The 16,512-nt window shown below is 42.7% G+C and overlaps 1 protein-coding gene across 3 annotated transcripts in view; it reads right to left on the bottom strand.

The window, feature by feature from the left end:
• Positions 1-16,512, bottom strand: part of FAM13A (family with sequence similarity 13 member A) — a 927,448-nt gene that overhangs the window by 799,375 nt on the left and 111,561 nt on the right. For all 3 annotated transcript variants that reach the window (XM_085635480.1, XM_085635470.1, XM_085635487.1), the window contains one exon: positions 6,246-6,455. In XM_085635480.1, the coding sequence (XP_085491606.1) occupies positions 6,246-6,455 (210 nt within the window). The remainder of the gene's footprint in view (positions 1-6,245; positions 6,456-16,512) is intronic.

The following is a 16,512-nucleotide window of genomic DNA, read 5'->3' as shown; positions in this document are numbered from 1 at the left end:
GTCGAGACGAGGAGCTCAGTGCTCACGCGTCCGCCATTGATGCCGGCAAGCTCCGCCCCCCCAGCAATTTCATTAAGGTTGACCTTATTTTCACCAGAAATATTCTGTAGCCAAGAAGGGAAAAGAACAGTGTGTGCTTCTCTACCCCTTAATAATGTGAAAGGAGGTACGCTGGTAGTACAATGGGGGGGAATTATTATAGTTCAAAATTTTCTGTTCAACAAAGGTTGCTACTTCCATACCTAAAGCAAGCGCGGTTTTAATGCCTTCTTTCAATACCTTATTTCCCCGCTCAACTAAACCATTAGATGTGGGGGAGTATAATGCGACTTTCAAATGTTTAATGTCGGAGTCTTTCAAAAATGTACACATTCTTTCCGACACGAAATGTGTGCCATTATCGGTAACAATTTCTTTAGGAAATCCCTCTAAGAAATTTTTTTTACTGAAAAACGTGATAGTTGAATCAGTATCAAGTGATTTCACAATACTATGGTACATCCACTTTGAAAAATAGTCTACGGCTAAAATAACGTACCTCTTATCCCGATTTAAAACTGAATAAGGACCTGAGAAGTCAAGACCAATTTTTTCCCATGGGGCACCTGGAAAATCTGTGGGATGTAAAGGGGTTTTGATAGTACGCCAATGTTTGTCCGACAAAAGACAGACGGGACAGCTATCAATCATCCTTTTGACTTGAGCATCTAACAATGGCCACCAGTAGTGCTGTTTGATTTTCATGATGGATTTAGTCACCCCTAGATGTCCCAGGTGTGCCTCGTTGATAATTGAAGGTCGGAGAGGGGTGGGCGGGACAAATTTGGCACCGCGCCGAACAATCTTATTCTCCACCGAAAGTTCATTAGAAACCTGAGCGAACACACGTAACTCCCTTGACAAACACCTAGCATCAGGCCAAGAATGAGTGGAGTACTCTATTACTTTCTGTAAAATCAAATCATTTTCACATGCTGAATTCCAATCGGTTTCAGACAAAACAGACTTATATTCTTGAATTGCATCCACAATCGCCACACATTCAATCTCTTCGGTAACTGAATCTTCGTCATCATCTTTGTGCATCAATAACCTAGACAAACAGTCGGCGCGGAAGTTTTTCCCGCCTTGTATGTACTTAACCTCAAAACAAAACTATTGAAGTTTGGACACCAATCTCATTAACCTTGCCGACATGCTTGGGGAATTCACTTTCTTAAAAATATAAACGAGAGGTTTATGGTCCATAACTATCTAAAATTTTCGTCCCCAAATGTACATTCTGAACCTGTGAACAGCCCATACGCATGCTAAGGCCTCCCTCTCAATGGTGCTATACTGTTGTTCAAATGATTTTAAAGACCGTGAGGCAAATGCGAATTGCACCAAGACCATGGATACTGGCATCGACTGTTATACAAGAGGGGCAGTCATCTCTGAAAGCATGTAAAGCTTGGGCCGAAATAATCATTTTTTTAACGTCTTTGAAACTTTTGTCTAATTCAGTAGACCACTTGAAACTCTGTCCCTTCCTAAGTAGCGCGCGTAAAGGCTCTATCGCTTGAGCATAGCAAGGTACAAACCTTGCGTAATACTCAGCTAGCCCGAGAAATGACCGTAAGGCATCCTTGTCGGAAGGAGGTTTAGCATCTTCAATGGCTCTAATCACAGAGAACTTGGGTTTAATTCCAAATTTTGATATGGAGTGACCCAAGTAATCCAATTCCTGCACGGTGAACTTACACTTGTCCGCGCGAACAGTCATGTTTCTAGACTTCAAAATAGTAAGTACTCTACCCAAAATGTAATTATGTTTATTCAAAGATTTCGCAAAAATTAAAATATCGTCCAAGTAAGCCTGGACCCCACCAATGTTATGAAAAAGAGTATCCATAGGTTTCTGGAATACGCTGCCAGCGGAAGCAAGGCCGAACGGTAAGTGTAAAAATGTGTATGCCCCGAATGGGGTGACGAAAGTTGTTAACTCTTGGGAGTCTCTCGTCAACGCTACCTGATGGTAAGCCGATCTTAAATCTATCAACGAAAACCATCTAGCCCCTCTGAGGTTCGCTAATAACTCCTGGATCTTCGGCAGTGGGTGGCAATCTACAATTATATTATATTTTTATTTAGACTGTGTAAGTCGGCACAGAGTCTGATCTCGCCGGATTTCTTACGCGCGACCACGATGGGGGCCACCCACTGCGAAGAGTCAGTAGTCTCGATAACCCCTTGGTCACATAGGCTTTGCAAGGTGTGTTTCAATTTATCCTTGACACTCAATGGAACAGAGCGTACTTTATGTGAGACTGGTTGGGCGCCAGGAGCTAATCTGATACGATGTCCGATTCCTTTAACCAAACCCACTTTGTCGTTAAAAACGGTTTTGAATTCTGAAATTAGTTTTTTTACTGATTCATTTTCTGTCATAGTAACTGGGCACTCTATGTTACATACGGGCAGGTCACCCACTTTAATTGGGTTCTCGTCCCCTGGAGCTAAATATAGCCCCATCCGTGCCAAGTCTTTCCACCCAATACTGTTCACGTTGAGTGACCTCCTGGCATTCCTGCATACCCCCTGGAAATGGCCAATCTTTTTGCAAATAACACAGCGTTTACCAATAGCAGGGAAACTTGGAAAATTTTCAATATGGTTTTTGGACCCACATCTGTAACAGAATAGTTGTTTCTTGTGACCAAATTTTACATTTCTACCTTTGACATTTACGGTACAAATGAGATTGTCTTGTTCTACCTCTGGGGATGACACTACGTTAATGCCAGTTTTAGCTGTTTCTTGCATGACCTTGCTTGAGATTACGGAACGTTCGATACTAAGGGCTAACTCAGTAACCTCAGATAGAGAAGGATTTTTACAACCAAGAATCCTTTCTCTAATCTTTCGTGAAACACAATTAAAAACAAATTGGTCTCTAATGTAATTGTCAGTGAGTGGTCCAAAACCGCAAGTAGTAGCCAAAACCCTTAGTGCCGATATGTATTCCTCAACCTTTTCTTCTTCTCCCGGTTTTCTTTTGTAGAATTTATGGCGTTCCAACATAATATTTGGTTCATCAGAGAACTGCTTTTTGAGGCGAGCAACGGCTTCCAAGTAGACGTTTCTTTGTCACCAGAACTGGACGCAGGGGGAGGGACAGGGTCATTACTATCAAAAATCCTTTGTGCCGCCTAACTCAGTCATTCGAAAAGCAAAGCAAATTTGCGTGCAGGCGAGTAATCCACCGTGTCAATGGCTACCAAATGGTTTTCAAATAGTCTGTACCATTCTGACCAAATAATTGGTGGGCTACCAGGTTTACTGAGACAAGGAGGAGTTTGTGTTATCAATTGTACGCTGGCCATAATAGAACACAAGCAAATAACAGCAAAAAAAATGTGGAACAATATCTCTTAACACTCTAAATAGTAGTATTTAAATTGTAAAATACTAATTATGTTGGGAAAAATAATTAAATTACAATATAGAGCGTATTAAATAACTGGTAGGTTGTTAACAGAGACTACAAGGAACACTTTTCAAATTGCAGCGGTGTAAATAGAAGTAGAGTGCACATTACGTGCTGTGATGGACTAGAATAGTCAATCACGAACTTGAGTAATTCAAAATTATAGCGTGCGCAGTGCAACACCACTAATAGAATGCCAAAGCCAAGCGTGCAGGTCCTGTAAAATGTGCAGGCGCGCAGAAGGATGCCGCTTTGGTAATAAATAATCCCAAATTATAGCGTGCGCATCGCTGGAAGTAATACAGGTGCGGTGTGGAACTCCACTAATGATATGCGAAATCAAGCGTGCGCGTCGCTGTGAAATATGCAGGCGTGCGGAAAGATGTCACTTTAACCATAAAATAAAGCGTGCGCGTCGCTGAACAAATCGGCTTACTCTCAGGCGCGCTGTGTGTGTTGCCGTTATTTCCAATGAAATTTATCCCAACTCAAGATGGCGTCGCGTTGCGTGATGACGTCGATCCGCTTAGGATGATGGGAGCACTCAGGACTGTGCACGATGAGGTAGTAGGGGTGAGCGCGTGCCAGCTGGGTGCTCCGCACAAATAAATTCGAAACCACGTACCTCCTCGTAACCTCACCCGACAGACAATCAGGAACGGAAAGCAGACCTCGATCCACTGTGCGATTTCGTGGATCCCGCTCAGGAGACGGTGAAGGAATACAGGTACGATGGTTGAATCATAAGATTTCAAGGTTCCTCCTTTGCGTGGGTATGTGGGTGGAGTCGCTCGTCGCCAAATGAAAAGATGAGCAGGCACACAATCTTCATGTAATGACTCCCGAGTTTATTGGTAAAAACTCCACAAAACACACGGAGCTTCCTCCCAGGGCAGTCAACGAACGGCAACTAGGTTACCGACATCGAATCCCCACCAGTGAAGGCTCCATGCGTCAGGCCCACATTCAAATGAACACAGGCTACCGAACACAACTTAACATTCCTAGAATGTCATCGCGCTAACCGCGCGATAACTAGTATAACATTATATTCAAGAGCATCGCGCGCTAACCGCGCAATGCTCAACATGTCCACCATTACACTCTCATTGCCACCCAAGAGTGCTATGTCTTCCGGAGAAGACTTTTTAGGACAGAGAATGTTATAATTTACATACCGGTGCACGGAGATGCATCCTCCCTCCAGCAGTTCTCCCAGCGGTTACATGTACATGTTAAACAATCATGGACTGAAACCCGAACCTTCGTATACGCCATACAATACAAGAATGAAAGGAGAAATAGAGGACTTAAATATAACAAACGGAATAACCATTAAGAGAAGTGAGACGACTGCGAACCTGACCTTACACTCACAAAAGGATGGATAAAATAGATGGGTGCCCATAGTTGACTGTATCAAATGCTGCTAAGGTTATCGTCAAAACTCCATGCTTCTAGTTCTTGGATGCTATCCAAATCATCTCATCTAGTACGTCAGCCCAATGAAAGCCACACAGTACAACAAAGGGAAGCCCAGGAAACATGTTTTTAAATGACTTGGAACTAGGCGGCAACCTTAAATAAAGTAGTGACCAAGCAGGATGAGGAAGCTGTGACCAATATCCACAATGTGAAGGAAAGCCATCAAGGTACAGCAGGGGGGGCAGAAATCAGTCATGGTAAACGTCAAAACCATGTGCATGAAGCTTTGCATTGTAGCATCCCTGGCTACCATCCAAATGTGGTCAAATCTTATCATGAGACCGATGTTTGAAGTCAACTTCCAAATATTGACATCTGGCCCACCGAAATGAAATTTTACGGGCGATCTCTCCAACCTCTAACTTATCTAACATCCCTCGCTCTGAACCTGCTAGAAATACAGCAAAGAGCCTTACACCCTTCTATTTCACTAAGTGTACCTAAAATGGCACGTCTTCCTTAAAGCTTCCACTGGTATTGCACCTAAGACATGCTACAACTAGAAAAACACTGCTGACAGTAAAGTACCTGTGAAAACTATTATGAGTAGCACAGCAGTTATAATCCCATATACTTAACGCAATTAATCAAATGGCAGAAAAGAGATAGTAAGCATGATTTCCAATTCATGTTCACTTTGTAGAAAAGGAGCCATATGACACACAAGTGGATAGCAATCTTTCTATAATATGTGTGCCTTTAACTAAACTACATATAATAATTCCTAATTGTGCCGCATGCTGCTTGTGTGTGGCATGTGGAAAGGGGAGTGCTTAAATGTGTGAGGTGGGTGTTTTTAGTGAGCGAATGTAGGAATTAAATAAAGTTGTTTGAGCGCTCAGTCGTTTAGGGTTAATTGTAAGTTGGTCCTCGGCTCTGCAGGCCCTTTCTCTCTGTTACTACATATTTTACTTACTTATATTACATTAAACCCCGGTTTGGTCCATGAAGGATTGCGTACAGCCTTCTGTGTGATAATGGACGAACTTAACATTTCTGTTGTGTGATAATAATGTATGCATGTATGTGGCATTTTGAAAGCATAAACATAGTCAAAAGACAGTGGAGAATTGTACAGGGTAAAAGGCAAAGCTATAGGTACCGAGTGATTGGATGGGAATCTGGGTTCACAGGCTAGAAGTGGGCAGTCATTTTATTGTGATGTAATTTTCTTTAAAGTTTCATTGCTCAAAGCAGTTCTACAAAGAGTACATGATTCAATGACTGTGGTTTCTGGCAGTGACGAACTAAGTTAGCATACTGGAGTGGAGACCTAAAGGAAGGGACTTACCCTGGTAAAGCTGGATAAATTTGGGATGCAAGTCAGAGGTGACAACCCCATCAGGTAGTTCACGCAGAAACAGCTTCAGCAGACTGGCGGCAGAGTACACATCTCCATCAGTGTTCAGGTCGACGTCTTCTCCACTCTCGTACTTCACTCGCAACTGCTCCACCACTTTTACGTTACCATTCACCCTGAAGAGGCCTTCTTGTGTCATTCCTGTACATAAACAAAGTGTGAGAAGAAAAAAAACACATCGTAACTAACAATTTGCTGGATCTTGTACATCGTGCACTGATACAAAAGAATGATCTGACAATGACTACATCTCAGCAGCACCCATCCACACAAGAAAGCAGATCCGAAGAGGTGGGAATGGGGAAAAAAACACAAAGGATGGAAAAGTGTTAACCAACCTCAAACATTGCCAAGTCCCTGAGATTCATTCCAATCCAATATTTTTAGTTTGTTTTGCTCTCCACCAAAAAGCAGACTTTTAGGCCAAACTGAGTGAGACAGAAGCAACTCCAGACATGTTTCACCCTTGTTGGGCAGCAGCAGTCGGGGCATCTTGAGTATCTACAGTACAGCAAGCTCAGAGTCCATGTCTGGGCATAGATCTCCAACGTAAGGAGACTCCCTCAGACAGCATGCGGACACTTGCCTTCTCAGCACTGGATGCACTTACCCAGCACTAGGCAAGCCCTTGTTACTGAAATAATTAATGCCTCTCTGTATGTAGGCAAAAGAAAGTTTATTCCAACAGATGCTCTTCTGAGAAGCAGGAGCTCATGGATGGGAGAGCATCATACTGATCTGCCAACTGCTGTATAAGTTGAAGCAGACACATTATACATTGTTATTATACACCACTGGAGATGCGAATACCGAATAACCACTTACAAAACATCTTCTCCCTTAGCACATTATACAACTTAGATAAAAGAACACGTATTCTCAATTCAAAACACATATCACAAGTGATGACTGCCCTGACAAACATTCACAAGGCATCCGTGCACAAAGCTACTAATAGGGCCTCTTTTAAACTCTTTGTTAGGTGCCTTTTGGATCTACCCCAGGCCCCTCAAATCCCTGCTTTCAAATCACATATCCATCTATTGCTAACTCTAGGTTTGCCAGATATGGATTACATTCTACATCAAATGCATTCTCCTTTCCCTTAACATTTGGGCATACCTTGCTTCCTTTGCTCCACGCTGATGCTCCCCCTATTACAGTATTTCTACACACTTTAACAACTTTCATTTAATAAAACAGATGGCAGCCTAGACGCACTTAGACTGCTCATCTTTCAACGATCAGTCTTCTTCAGTAAAGCATGGCCAGGTGCCATTGCTGGGCCCAGCCATTTAGACTCAATGTTTTCTCTGGACTGCGCACCTATAATATGAAGTCACAGCGCCCCCTAGCAATGGGCAATGTCTCTAGCAACTTGCAATGGTGTTATCTGATACAAACAAAGTATCGGTAAAGCCAACCTAAACCTCATCTTATGGGAGACTAGTTCACACATATAGTGCACCACAGTAGCCACTAACAGCAGCGAAGCCGCCATATATCAGCATTGAACAGCAAAGGTATTTATTACCAACAAGTACAGAGCGGACCATTTTTCTTGAAACCAATTTTGCACCGTCGGAAAGCCTTAGATAATATCAAAACTGTCATTGGTCTGGCTCTGGCTCCATTTAATGGTTCCAAGTTGACACAAGAATTAGATATAGGCATGTTGTAGAAACGGGAGCAACATGTTAAACCCTAGTTCAGCTCATTCACAAAGTAGGAGGATATCGCCATCTACTGGACGCTTCTGGTATTGTATGCCAACATTCTAAACGCGGCAAGACTATATTTATGTGGAATGCAATTGTGCTGATTAAAGTACAGGTGACTCCAACCTTTTCTATAAGAGATATTTCTGATCATGTTCACAATAATGACCACATTAGACAAGGTTATATTAATGGTCATACCACTTAGGTTTACCATTAGTGATCAACTCCTGAGGATCCGTAATGACATAAAAAGATTCGCCAATATGAACTGCCCCTACAGGAGTAATAAATGCCACATCAGCGAGTCTATATCAAGGAAAGAACGTCAGCAATACGTTCCACCAACTTAACATGCATTATCATTCATTTCCAGATATCAGCTAATCAGTTTCTGAACATACACCCTTGAAAATGAACACACCCAAAAAAAAGCATGTCATTTTCAAGGGGGAAAACTTGCTTCAAAAATCCCACTTTTCATATTCCAATAGAAACAGGTTTGCCTCCAAACATCAGCTTGTCATTTTCATTAATTGCTCATATATATGTGTGTCTCACATGGGAAGCTTCTACTTCCCAGGCACTACTATAACATGCCAGTGAAGCTCACCATTATGTAAAGGAAGGCCACAATATGCGATCTATGGAAGAGCCACCACTGTGCTTCACCCGGAGACCAAAATACTATGGATGCCAAACATTTATCAAGAATAACCATAATTATAATCGGGATGGCCACCACTGAGCCAGGGTCGCCACGATAAGGCCAAGGAAGCGCACAATATATTAATGATGGAAACCATGATATCAGGTGTGGCAACAATTAGGCCAAGGATGGTCACATTATGCCAAGAATGTCTGCACTTATTGCAAAGCATGACACCATAATCCCAAAGATACCAAACAATGGGTCAAGGACATATATCTGAATGTCCGGAGTAGCCACAATTATGATTGGGGGTGGTGAGGTAAAATGATGGTTGCAATGTTATAGATTAAAGCAGGGATGCTCAAAACACGCTACAATTATGCAAGGGACTGCCGTAATTATACCAGGAAAGGCCTCTGTTTTGCCAGAAAGGACTTCTGTGAGCAAAGATGGGGAAGGACGCCAAATGATGCTAGTGGCCTCAAGATGCCAGAGACGGCCAATAATACTGTCTTGTAGGAAGGGATTCCAAGACAGGCAGACACACACAGAGGCAGGCACACATGCAGTATCCCTCCGACCAGGTCAGACTGGCCTATAGGGCAATCAGGTAGTGCCCGATGCACTGGTCTGACAGATCAGTGTGTGGGCCATTTTTTTAGCTGTTTGTGGACCTGTTTTAAAGCCAGTTGGGCCTGTTTTTATTGTTAAATCCCTGATATTTTCACAAACATTGTCTGTTGCAAACACAAATGCAATACCATGCAAAATACCCATAAAGTGTGTCTTTATAAGTTCAAAATTGGTCCCATTTACAAATGTGGACCACTTTTTTTTTTAGCTATATGGTTAACTAAAGTGAAAAGGAGGAACATATCGTCATAGAAGTGTAAGAAATATCAGTCACAAGGGCGGTGTTCGATCAATCAATACATCTTCATGGGAGGAACTGTGTCCAATTTGCGAGATTTCCATCCTGCCTATGACCAGACGCGATCTGTGCAGGTAACAGCGGTGGGGCCACATGAGGCGAGATTTCGAGGGACAATGCAGAGGGAGAATTAATTATTTATTTAATTTTCCCTCTGCATCGTCCCTCGAAATCCCCCCTAACGCCGCCCCACCACTGTTACCTGCACAGACCGTGGCTGCCTATGACTATATAACATGAGACCTACTGAGTTTGCTAACATTAATATCCGTTTTAGAGACTTTGGTAACTGAGCACGATATAAAAAATCCAGCACTTTCTATTTTGTTACCCAGGCCTATTTCCTTCACAGTCCGACCCCCTCCCCCGACACACACACACACAACCATGGGCACAAGACACTCAACTCTACAAAGGCACATTAATGAGCAGAAACAAACATGCACTAGTACGCATATTCCACACCAAATCCCCCTGCAACAACTAGTCAGTCCTTTAGATGCCCCCAGTTCCATTCCTGTTCTACTAGCTATGACTGCATTCACAACCACAAGAATTAATCTTTTGGATTCTGGAGGTCAATCTATAGACTGTGTGAATTGTGTACACCGAGCTCTAGACCTTCTGAGTGGAATGCTGTGCTCTAAGGCATACTTGCTAGCAGAGTAGGTGCTACTCTTAGCTCCCAGGCCGCTGGCTGAAGACCCCCTGCCCTGGAACATCAAACCAGATAAAGACTGCATGGAAGGGGCCAGTCAGGAATCTCATTCAGAAAAAAAGTCAAAATCAGGTTAAGACTTGCTAGGGTTGCCACCGTTTTTAGGTCTCGCCTGACCCAGCGCATGCGCTAGTGTGGCAAGACTTTTAGTGAGGGCTCAAAAAATGCTACCATGGCCAGCCTAGAGCTACAGTGCATGTGCGCGGGTGCGCGCTTAGGATCAGAGTCACCATATTGCATACCTGATCATGCTCATTAAGCGCCCACGATCACTTTCACTTTTGTCCGCGATCACTTTCGCAGCGCCCCTTTGATGTTCTCGTTCAAAGAACATCAAACATCTAAGAACATGCTGTTGTGTTAAAGCTTTGCTGCGCCCGTTTGATTTACAATTTGCTTTTTCTTTCCACAAACTCGATGTTTGTGTTCCTTTATTTTGATATGCTTTTAGTATTACTGTCACACACACAACCACAACCACACACACAACCCCACACACACACACACACACACACAACCACACACACACAACCACACACACACCCACAACCACACCCGCACCCACAACCGCACCCACACACAACCACAACCACACACACACACACACACAACCAATACCACACACACAACCACACACACAACCACACACACACACCACACACAACCACCCACACAACCACCCAACACAACCACCCACACAACCACCCAACACAACCACCCACACAACCACACACACACACAACCACAACCACACCCAAGCACACGTCCACACACACCCACAACTGCACCCACAACCACACAAACTACACACACACAACCACACACACAACCACAACCACACACACAACCACAACCACACACACAACCACACCAAGCATTGGCATAGCCAATAGGTCTCGCCTTTGGGACCTTATAAGTGTTTAGCCACGCAACAGTTGATGTGGTTGCACCAAGGATATTGTGCTGCATAACTAAATACTTAGAAGGTCCCAAAAGCGAGACCTATTGGCTATGCCAATGCTTGTTTTAGAAAACGATATTGCCTATCAGGGTGTGACTGACAGAATATAGACCCAGGCACCAAAATAAAAGCGGCCCCCGTTAGTGAAACAGAGCTTTTTAAAAAAAAGTGGGCCACATCTGCACACAGGGGTAGTTTTCAACTTGTAAAGACAATGCGTGAAAGACTGCATGCGTGTGTGCTTGCTGCGGACAATGTTTGTGGTAATATCAGGGAAATCAATAGTAAAATCCCACCCACAACATTATAAAATAGGCCAGCACACTTACCTGGCAGACCAGCCCATCAGGCACTGCCTGACTGCCCTATGGGCCAGTCCACCCTGCTACCTATTTGTTTGCGTTTTCCTATTATGAGACAGCCAAGAACTGTTGTGTGAAAAAAGTATTTGTCAAAAACTGTCAGGATTCATTTGTAACATGACAATCATCTCTCTGGAGGCTCTAATATTCATTCTTAGACAGTTCTCAATTTTTTTGTTTAATGATTTATTTATATGTTATCTGTATTAGGTTTATGTTTCAGGAGGGTAAAACTACCGGAATGCACTGCTTTTCTTAATATATTTACCGGCCAAGGTATAAAAACGTGACACGCTGGTAAAAAAGTGGCCAGGTGGTAATTCTATCATGACCCTTAAACAAGGATCAGTTTAACAAAATAACTTTCTTTCTGGTGACAAACAAGTAATGTTGCGTAGCGGTATGGGTGAAGAAAAGGCAAAATTGTAATTTCTCTACCAAAATTAGCAGATTTCCCATTATGTGATTTTGTGTAACTTTAAGCGGGCGCATACAACGCATAAAAAGGTCTTGCAAAATACCTGCGGGAGGACGAGGCTTATTTGCACAGAAAATATCTTGCTGAAAGACATTTTCTACTCAAACGAACCTCCTGATGGTATCTGGCACCACTTTTTTTTCTTACACGTCTCGCGAGATGCCAGCTTTCACAGAATTTTCATGGATTTTTTTCCCTGAAAAAACAAGCATGCATTTTCCAACACCTTAAATGTATGCAGCAAACAACTAGATTTTTAAAAAGGAGTCCAGAAACACATGACTACAAATCAGCTTTGACAATATTATAACAATGCACGGGATTCAAATTTAAAGGCTGCTGCGACACCTACTGTCGTGCCACCATATCTGCATGCTTTTTAGGTCTCTCCTGGCGTAGGCTGCGCACATGCGCAGTCTCGCTGGCGAGATTTAATGATTTGGGTATTTTGTGAAAAGGGCATTAACCCCCGCCCCTCTTTTCCATTGGCACATGGCCCCATAAAGATAAGAAACCTTTTAGCAGGCTCCATGGTATTCGGTGCAGGCTTCTCTTTCTTGACCCTGTTAGTAAACACCACTTTTGGGATCATGTCGGGCCCAGGGCCCGTGCCTGCTGTGCGGATCAGCATTGAGTCGGCCTGCGAAAAGCAGGTGCAGGAGGTGGGTCTGGATGGATCCGAGACCTATGTGCAGCCCCTGGACATGTCCCAGAACCTAGCTCGCCTAGCACAGCGCATCGACTTTAGCACTGGGTCCGGAGGCGAGGACGAAGCGGACGGCTCTCCCTCTCGTCGGGACTGGGCTGTTTCCAAACCGGAGGAGGAAGAGGGTAAGGAACGTGGTCCAGATATGGGAATTGAGGTGTACATTTGTTCGCGGTAGATGTATTATAGGCAGTGCTTTAAGTATCTGCACTTCACATCAGCTGCTTTAATTTTAATTGGAGAGAAGCAGTACTTCTCAGTAGCAAACGGGTACCCTGCCTGGGAAAGTGAGTACCGGTGCTTCTGGTTTTCCATTTCAAGCAATGATTGTGTTGTAGCATTTAAATAGCGCTTCAGACGCAGATGTGGAGCGCCTTCTCTGATAGGTAACAGGCTACGCCAGGGAGAGCGCGTAGTTAAAAGTGCTTTATTGTGCCCCGATGTTTCCACCAAAGAGTGATCAGATATGTTATTTTATCATGTCTTGCCTATCAGTGTGATGTACTAGTGGGTGTGATGCATAGGCGTGGATAAAATAATTTTAATTAACTGATGATTAGAATATACTTTAGAAGTGCAGCATTACGTTTCTAAGTTTCTGTTATGCAAGAGGTTTGGATTTATCTGAATGGTTTATGTTACAGGTACTCCCGTTTTTGTGGGGACTAAAATATGTAGGCAGGTATCCAGAGGAACAGTGTGATACATGTGTGTGTGCTTAAAAAGGGGGTGGGGTGATTGGAGAAGGCACAGTAATCCATATGGCAACATGCTAGAGATGGTGATGCTGTTATATGTGTAAAATAATGACAAATGAGTGAGAATAGAAGTTGGTGACGAGCTGTAGCCACTCATAAAGATTAAAGTGGAAAGGGTGTATTAGGAACAATATTTCAAAGCTTTTAAAATGCTACCTAAAAAGTTACCACACTTTTTGTTAGGAAAAAAAGATTTCACTTTCATTATTAATAGTATATGACAACTAGTGGTTAAATGGAGACAATGTGGTGAAAATAATCTTACCCTGCTTCCAGTTTTTTGGCTAGGATAGCTGCATGGCATAGATTTGGTAGTTTTCATTTTGTTTAATCATAGGGAAGCTCTTCTTTGATTTTCGAGTGTTATGGAGCTTTTAGGAGTGTCTCCACAAGTTAACTTTCAATCTGATCTCCTTTCCTTGTTCCCTTTTCATTGTCCCAGCAGTATAAGGATTAACTCTTCCGTCATCAGTAGGAAGAAGCGTTTAATCGTAAACATTAGTAGCCAATAGGTGTAAATTCCTGTTTGAGAAGGCTCTTAATTCATCTTCCATGAATGTCCGCTCAAGCGAGCAAAGTGTTTATTTAGTCTTCTGGATTACTTCAGCTTGTGCCTGCCTTTGCAGAGCAAGGCCTTTGCCTTCATTGTCTTTCCAAGAACTCAGGCCCTGGGCCCTCTAGGAACATTTTAGTAAAAAAAAAAAAAAAAAATCACACTACACCTTGTTACTTCATGGCTGGTCGCAATCCCTGATGCTTGTATTTCTGGTTCCCAAGCATTTAGTCCTATTGTGCTCATAATTACCACTACAAAGAAGGCACCATGCTACCTACTTATATCAACATTAGTAGTGGAACAACGTTGAATCCTGCCATCTGAGAAAAACTCAAACTACCCTTTAACTACCCAAGGGCTGGTGCAATGAATCGTGTTAGCCTGCCTTCTTCCTGAGCACTTGATCCCATCCTCCTGACCCTCACCATCCAGAAGATATCACCTGCAGACTGTTTTTGTCGACATTAGAAGTAGAAGTATGTTGAGGCCTGCCAACTAGGGAAAATTGAGCACTGACTTTTTGCAAATCCAATCTGATTTTGCGAACTGACCTATTTACTAATAGGTCGGGTCACAAAATAGGGAATCAGAGGAGGTCCCAGAATGACCTCCCTAATTTATAGTCACTAGGCAGGTCGCAACTAGCGATTGACTACACTCACGAATGGTGGCCTGCAAGGGACAGCAGACCACCATCCCTGTAATTGCATTTCATAGTCGAAAAAGGGTGTATCATACAAATGATGCCCTTTTCTAACTTTATGTGCATATATTTTTCTGTGCTGGCCAGCCTTCATTTTTAGTTTGAGCGTCAAAGTACATGCGCTGTCTGCAAGACCTGCGGTAATCACTCCACAGGAGTGAAATTACAGCTGCTGCTTACCATTGGTTGACAACTCCATCGCTGCTCCTTATTGGCTGGCCAATTACAGTTTTCTTACATCGCAGGTTTTATCTTTTTATTTATGGACACATTTTTTTTCTCATAAAAGTGCCTCATTCCGTGCTTTACCTTTAATGGTGGCCGCGGCACTTTCTTTAGACACGGCTCATCTAAAAAAAGTTGCGCGGCCCTATGAAAGTAAAATCACGAAATGGGGTGCTTTTATAAAAAAAAAAAGCATTTGTCAAGTTGGAAAGCAAATGCTTTTTTTGTGAAAGTGTGGCATGGGACTGTTTTACAAAACAAGCATTTGCAATTAAATAGCTCTCGCATTACTAAAAGTTTGAGCTATTGGCTTTGTAAATAATAATGCAACGCCAATAGTTCAAACTTTCTGTAATGCAAGACATATTGCATTGCAAATGCTTGTTTTTATTTTTCTCCGCTTACTTCTTTAGTTTTAATCAGTGTATATATAACCAGCCCTTTAAATCTGTTGAGGCAACATAAGTTATGTCTTCACAAATCTTCGCCTTTGTCTTTGCTTTCAAAAGTCTTTGACTAGGGTCAGAAAAGAGATAGATGAATGACATGATGAAATGTTATTGCTGTAGCAATGTGCCATCAGGTGACAATCATGCTCCTGCAAATGTCTTACTCCTCAACCTATCCGCACATTGCGAGTAAATGAGTTACACTTTGCACCCTGATATTAGAATCTTTTCCATATCCCTCATCTACCTTCTATTTTCATTATTCTCTATTCTCACCACCCATGAGCTTGGGAGTAGCCTGTGATTGAATCCCAGAAGGCTTAGAGAATTTGAAAGCAGAAATGAACCTGGTTCATATGAAATATTTCCTAGTCTAATGTAAAGAAGTCTGTAGCAACAGAAGAGATATTTTTCATTTATTTTATTTAGGGTTTTCGTTAAGCTTTACCAATTACCATGTGATAGCCTCAGAGTAATTTAGAGTATGGGTACGTATAAGAGGGCACAGTGAATTGCATTTGCCTGAACTAGTAGGGGAGGACGTTTTGATTATCCAGCTTCGATGGACAGTATCTGAAGATAACCCGCCTTTGAATATCTTCTCAACATGAGGAAAAAGCTGGTAAGAGAGCAGAATCCGAGTCAACTTCTGACTGGGCAGGACAAATGCCTGACTCTGTCCTGTCACTAATAGTCTCCCAGTTTTAGGTCGAGCCTAGCGGCAGCGCGCATGCTCTGCTCGCTCTGCGAGGCATGCTGTATTAGGGTATGTACTTGCAGCCCCGCCCACTCTCCGCCCACATTTGTCATTGGCTTTGCGTCATTGTCGTTCTTAAATGATGGCTTCTGATTTGTGTGGGACCCTGGAGAAGAGTTAATTTTAACAGGGACATTGGGACATTTTATTTGCACACATTTACGTTGTTTAAACCATCCAGCAATCACTACGAGATTTAACTAGTTACCTGAAAACGTTTTCCC

The sequence above is a fragment of the Triturus cristatus genome, chromosome 2_1, assembly GCF_964204655.1.
Source record: "Triturus cristatus chromosome 2_1, aTriCri1.1, whole genome shotgun sequence".
In the NCBI taxonomy this organism is placed as follows: Eukaryota; Metazoa; Chordata; class Amphibia; order Caudata; family Salamandridae; genus Triturus; species Triturus cristatus.
This window is presented reverse-complemented; position numbering and strand designations above follow the sequence as displayed.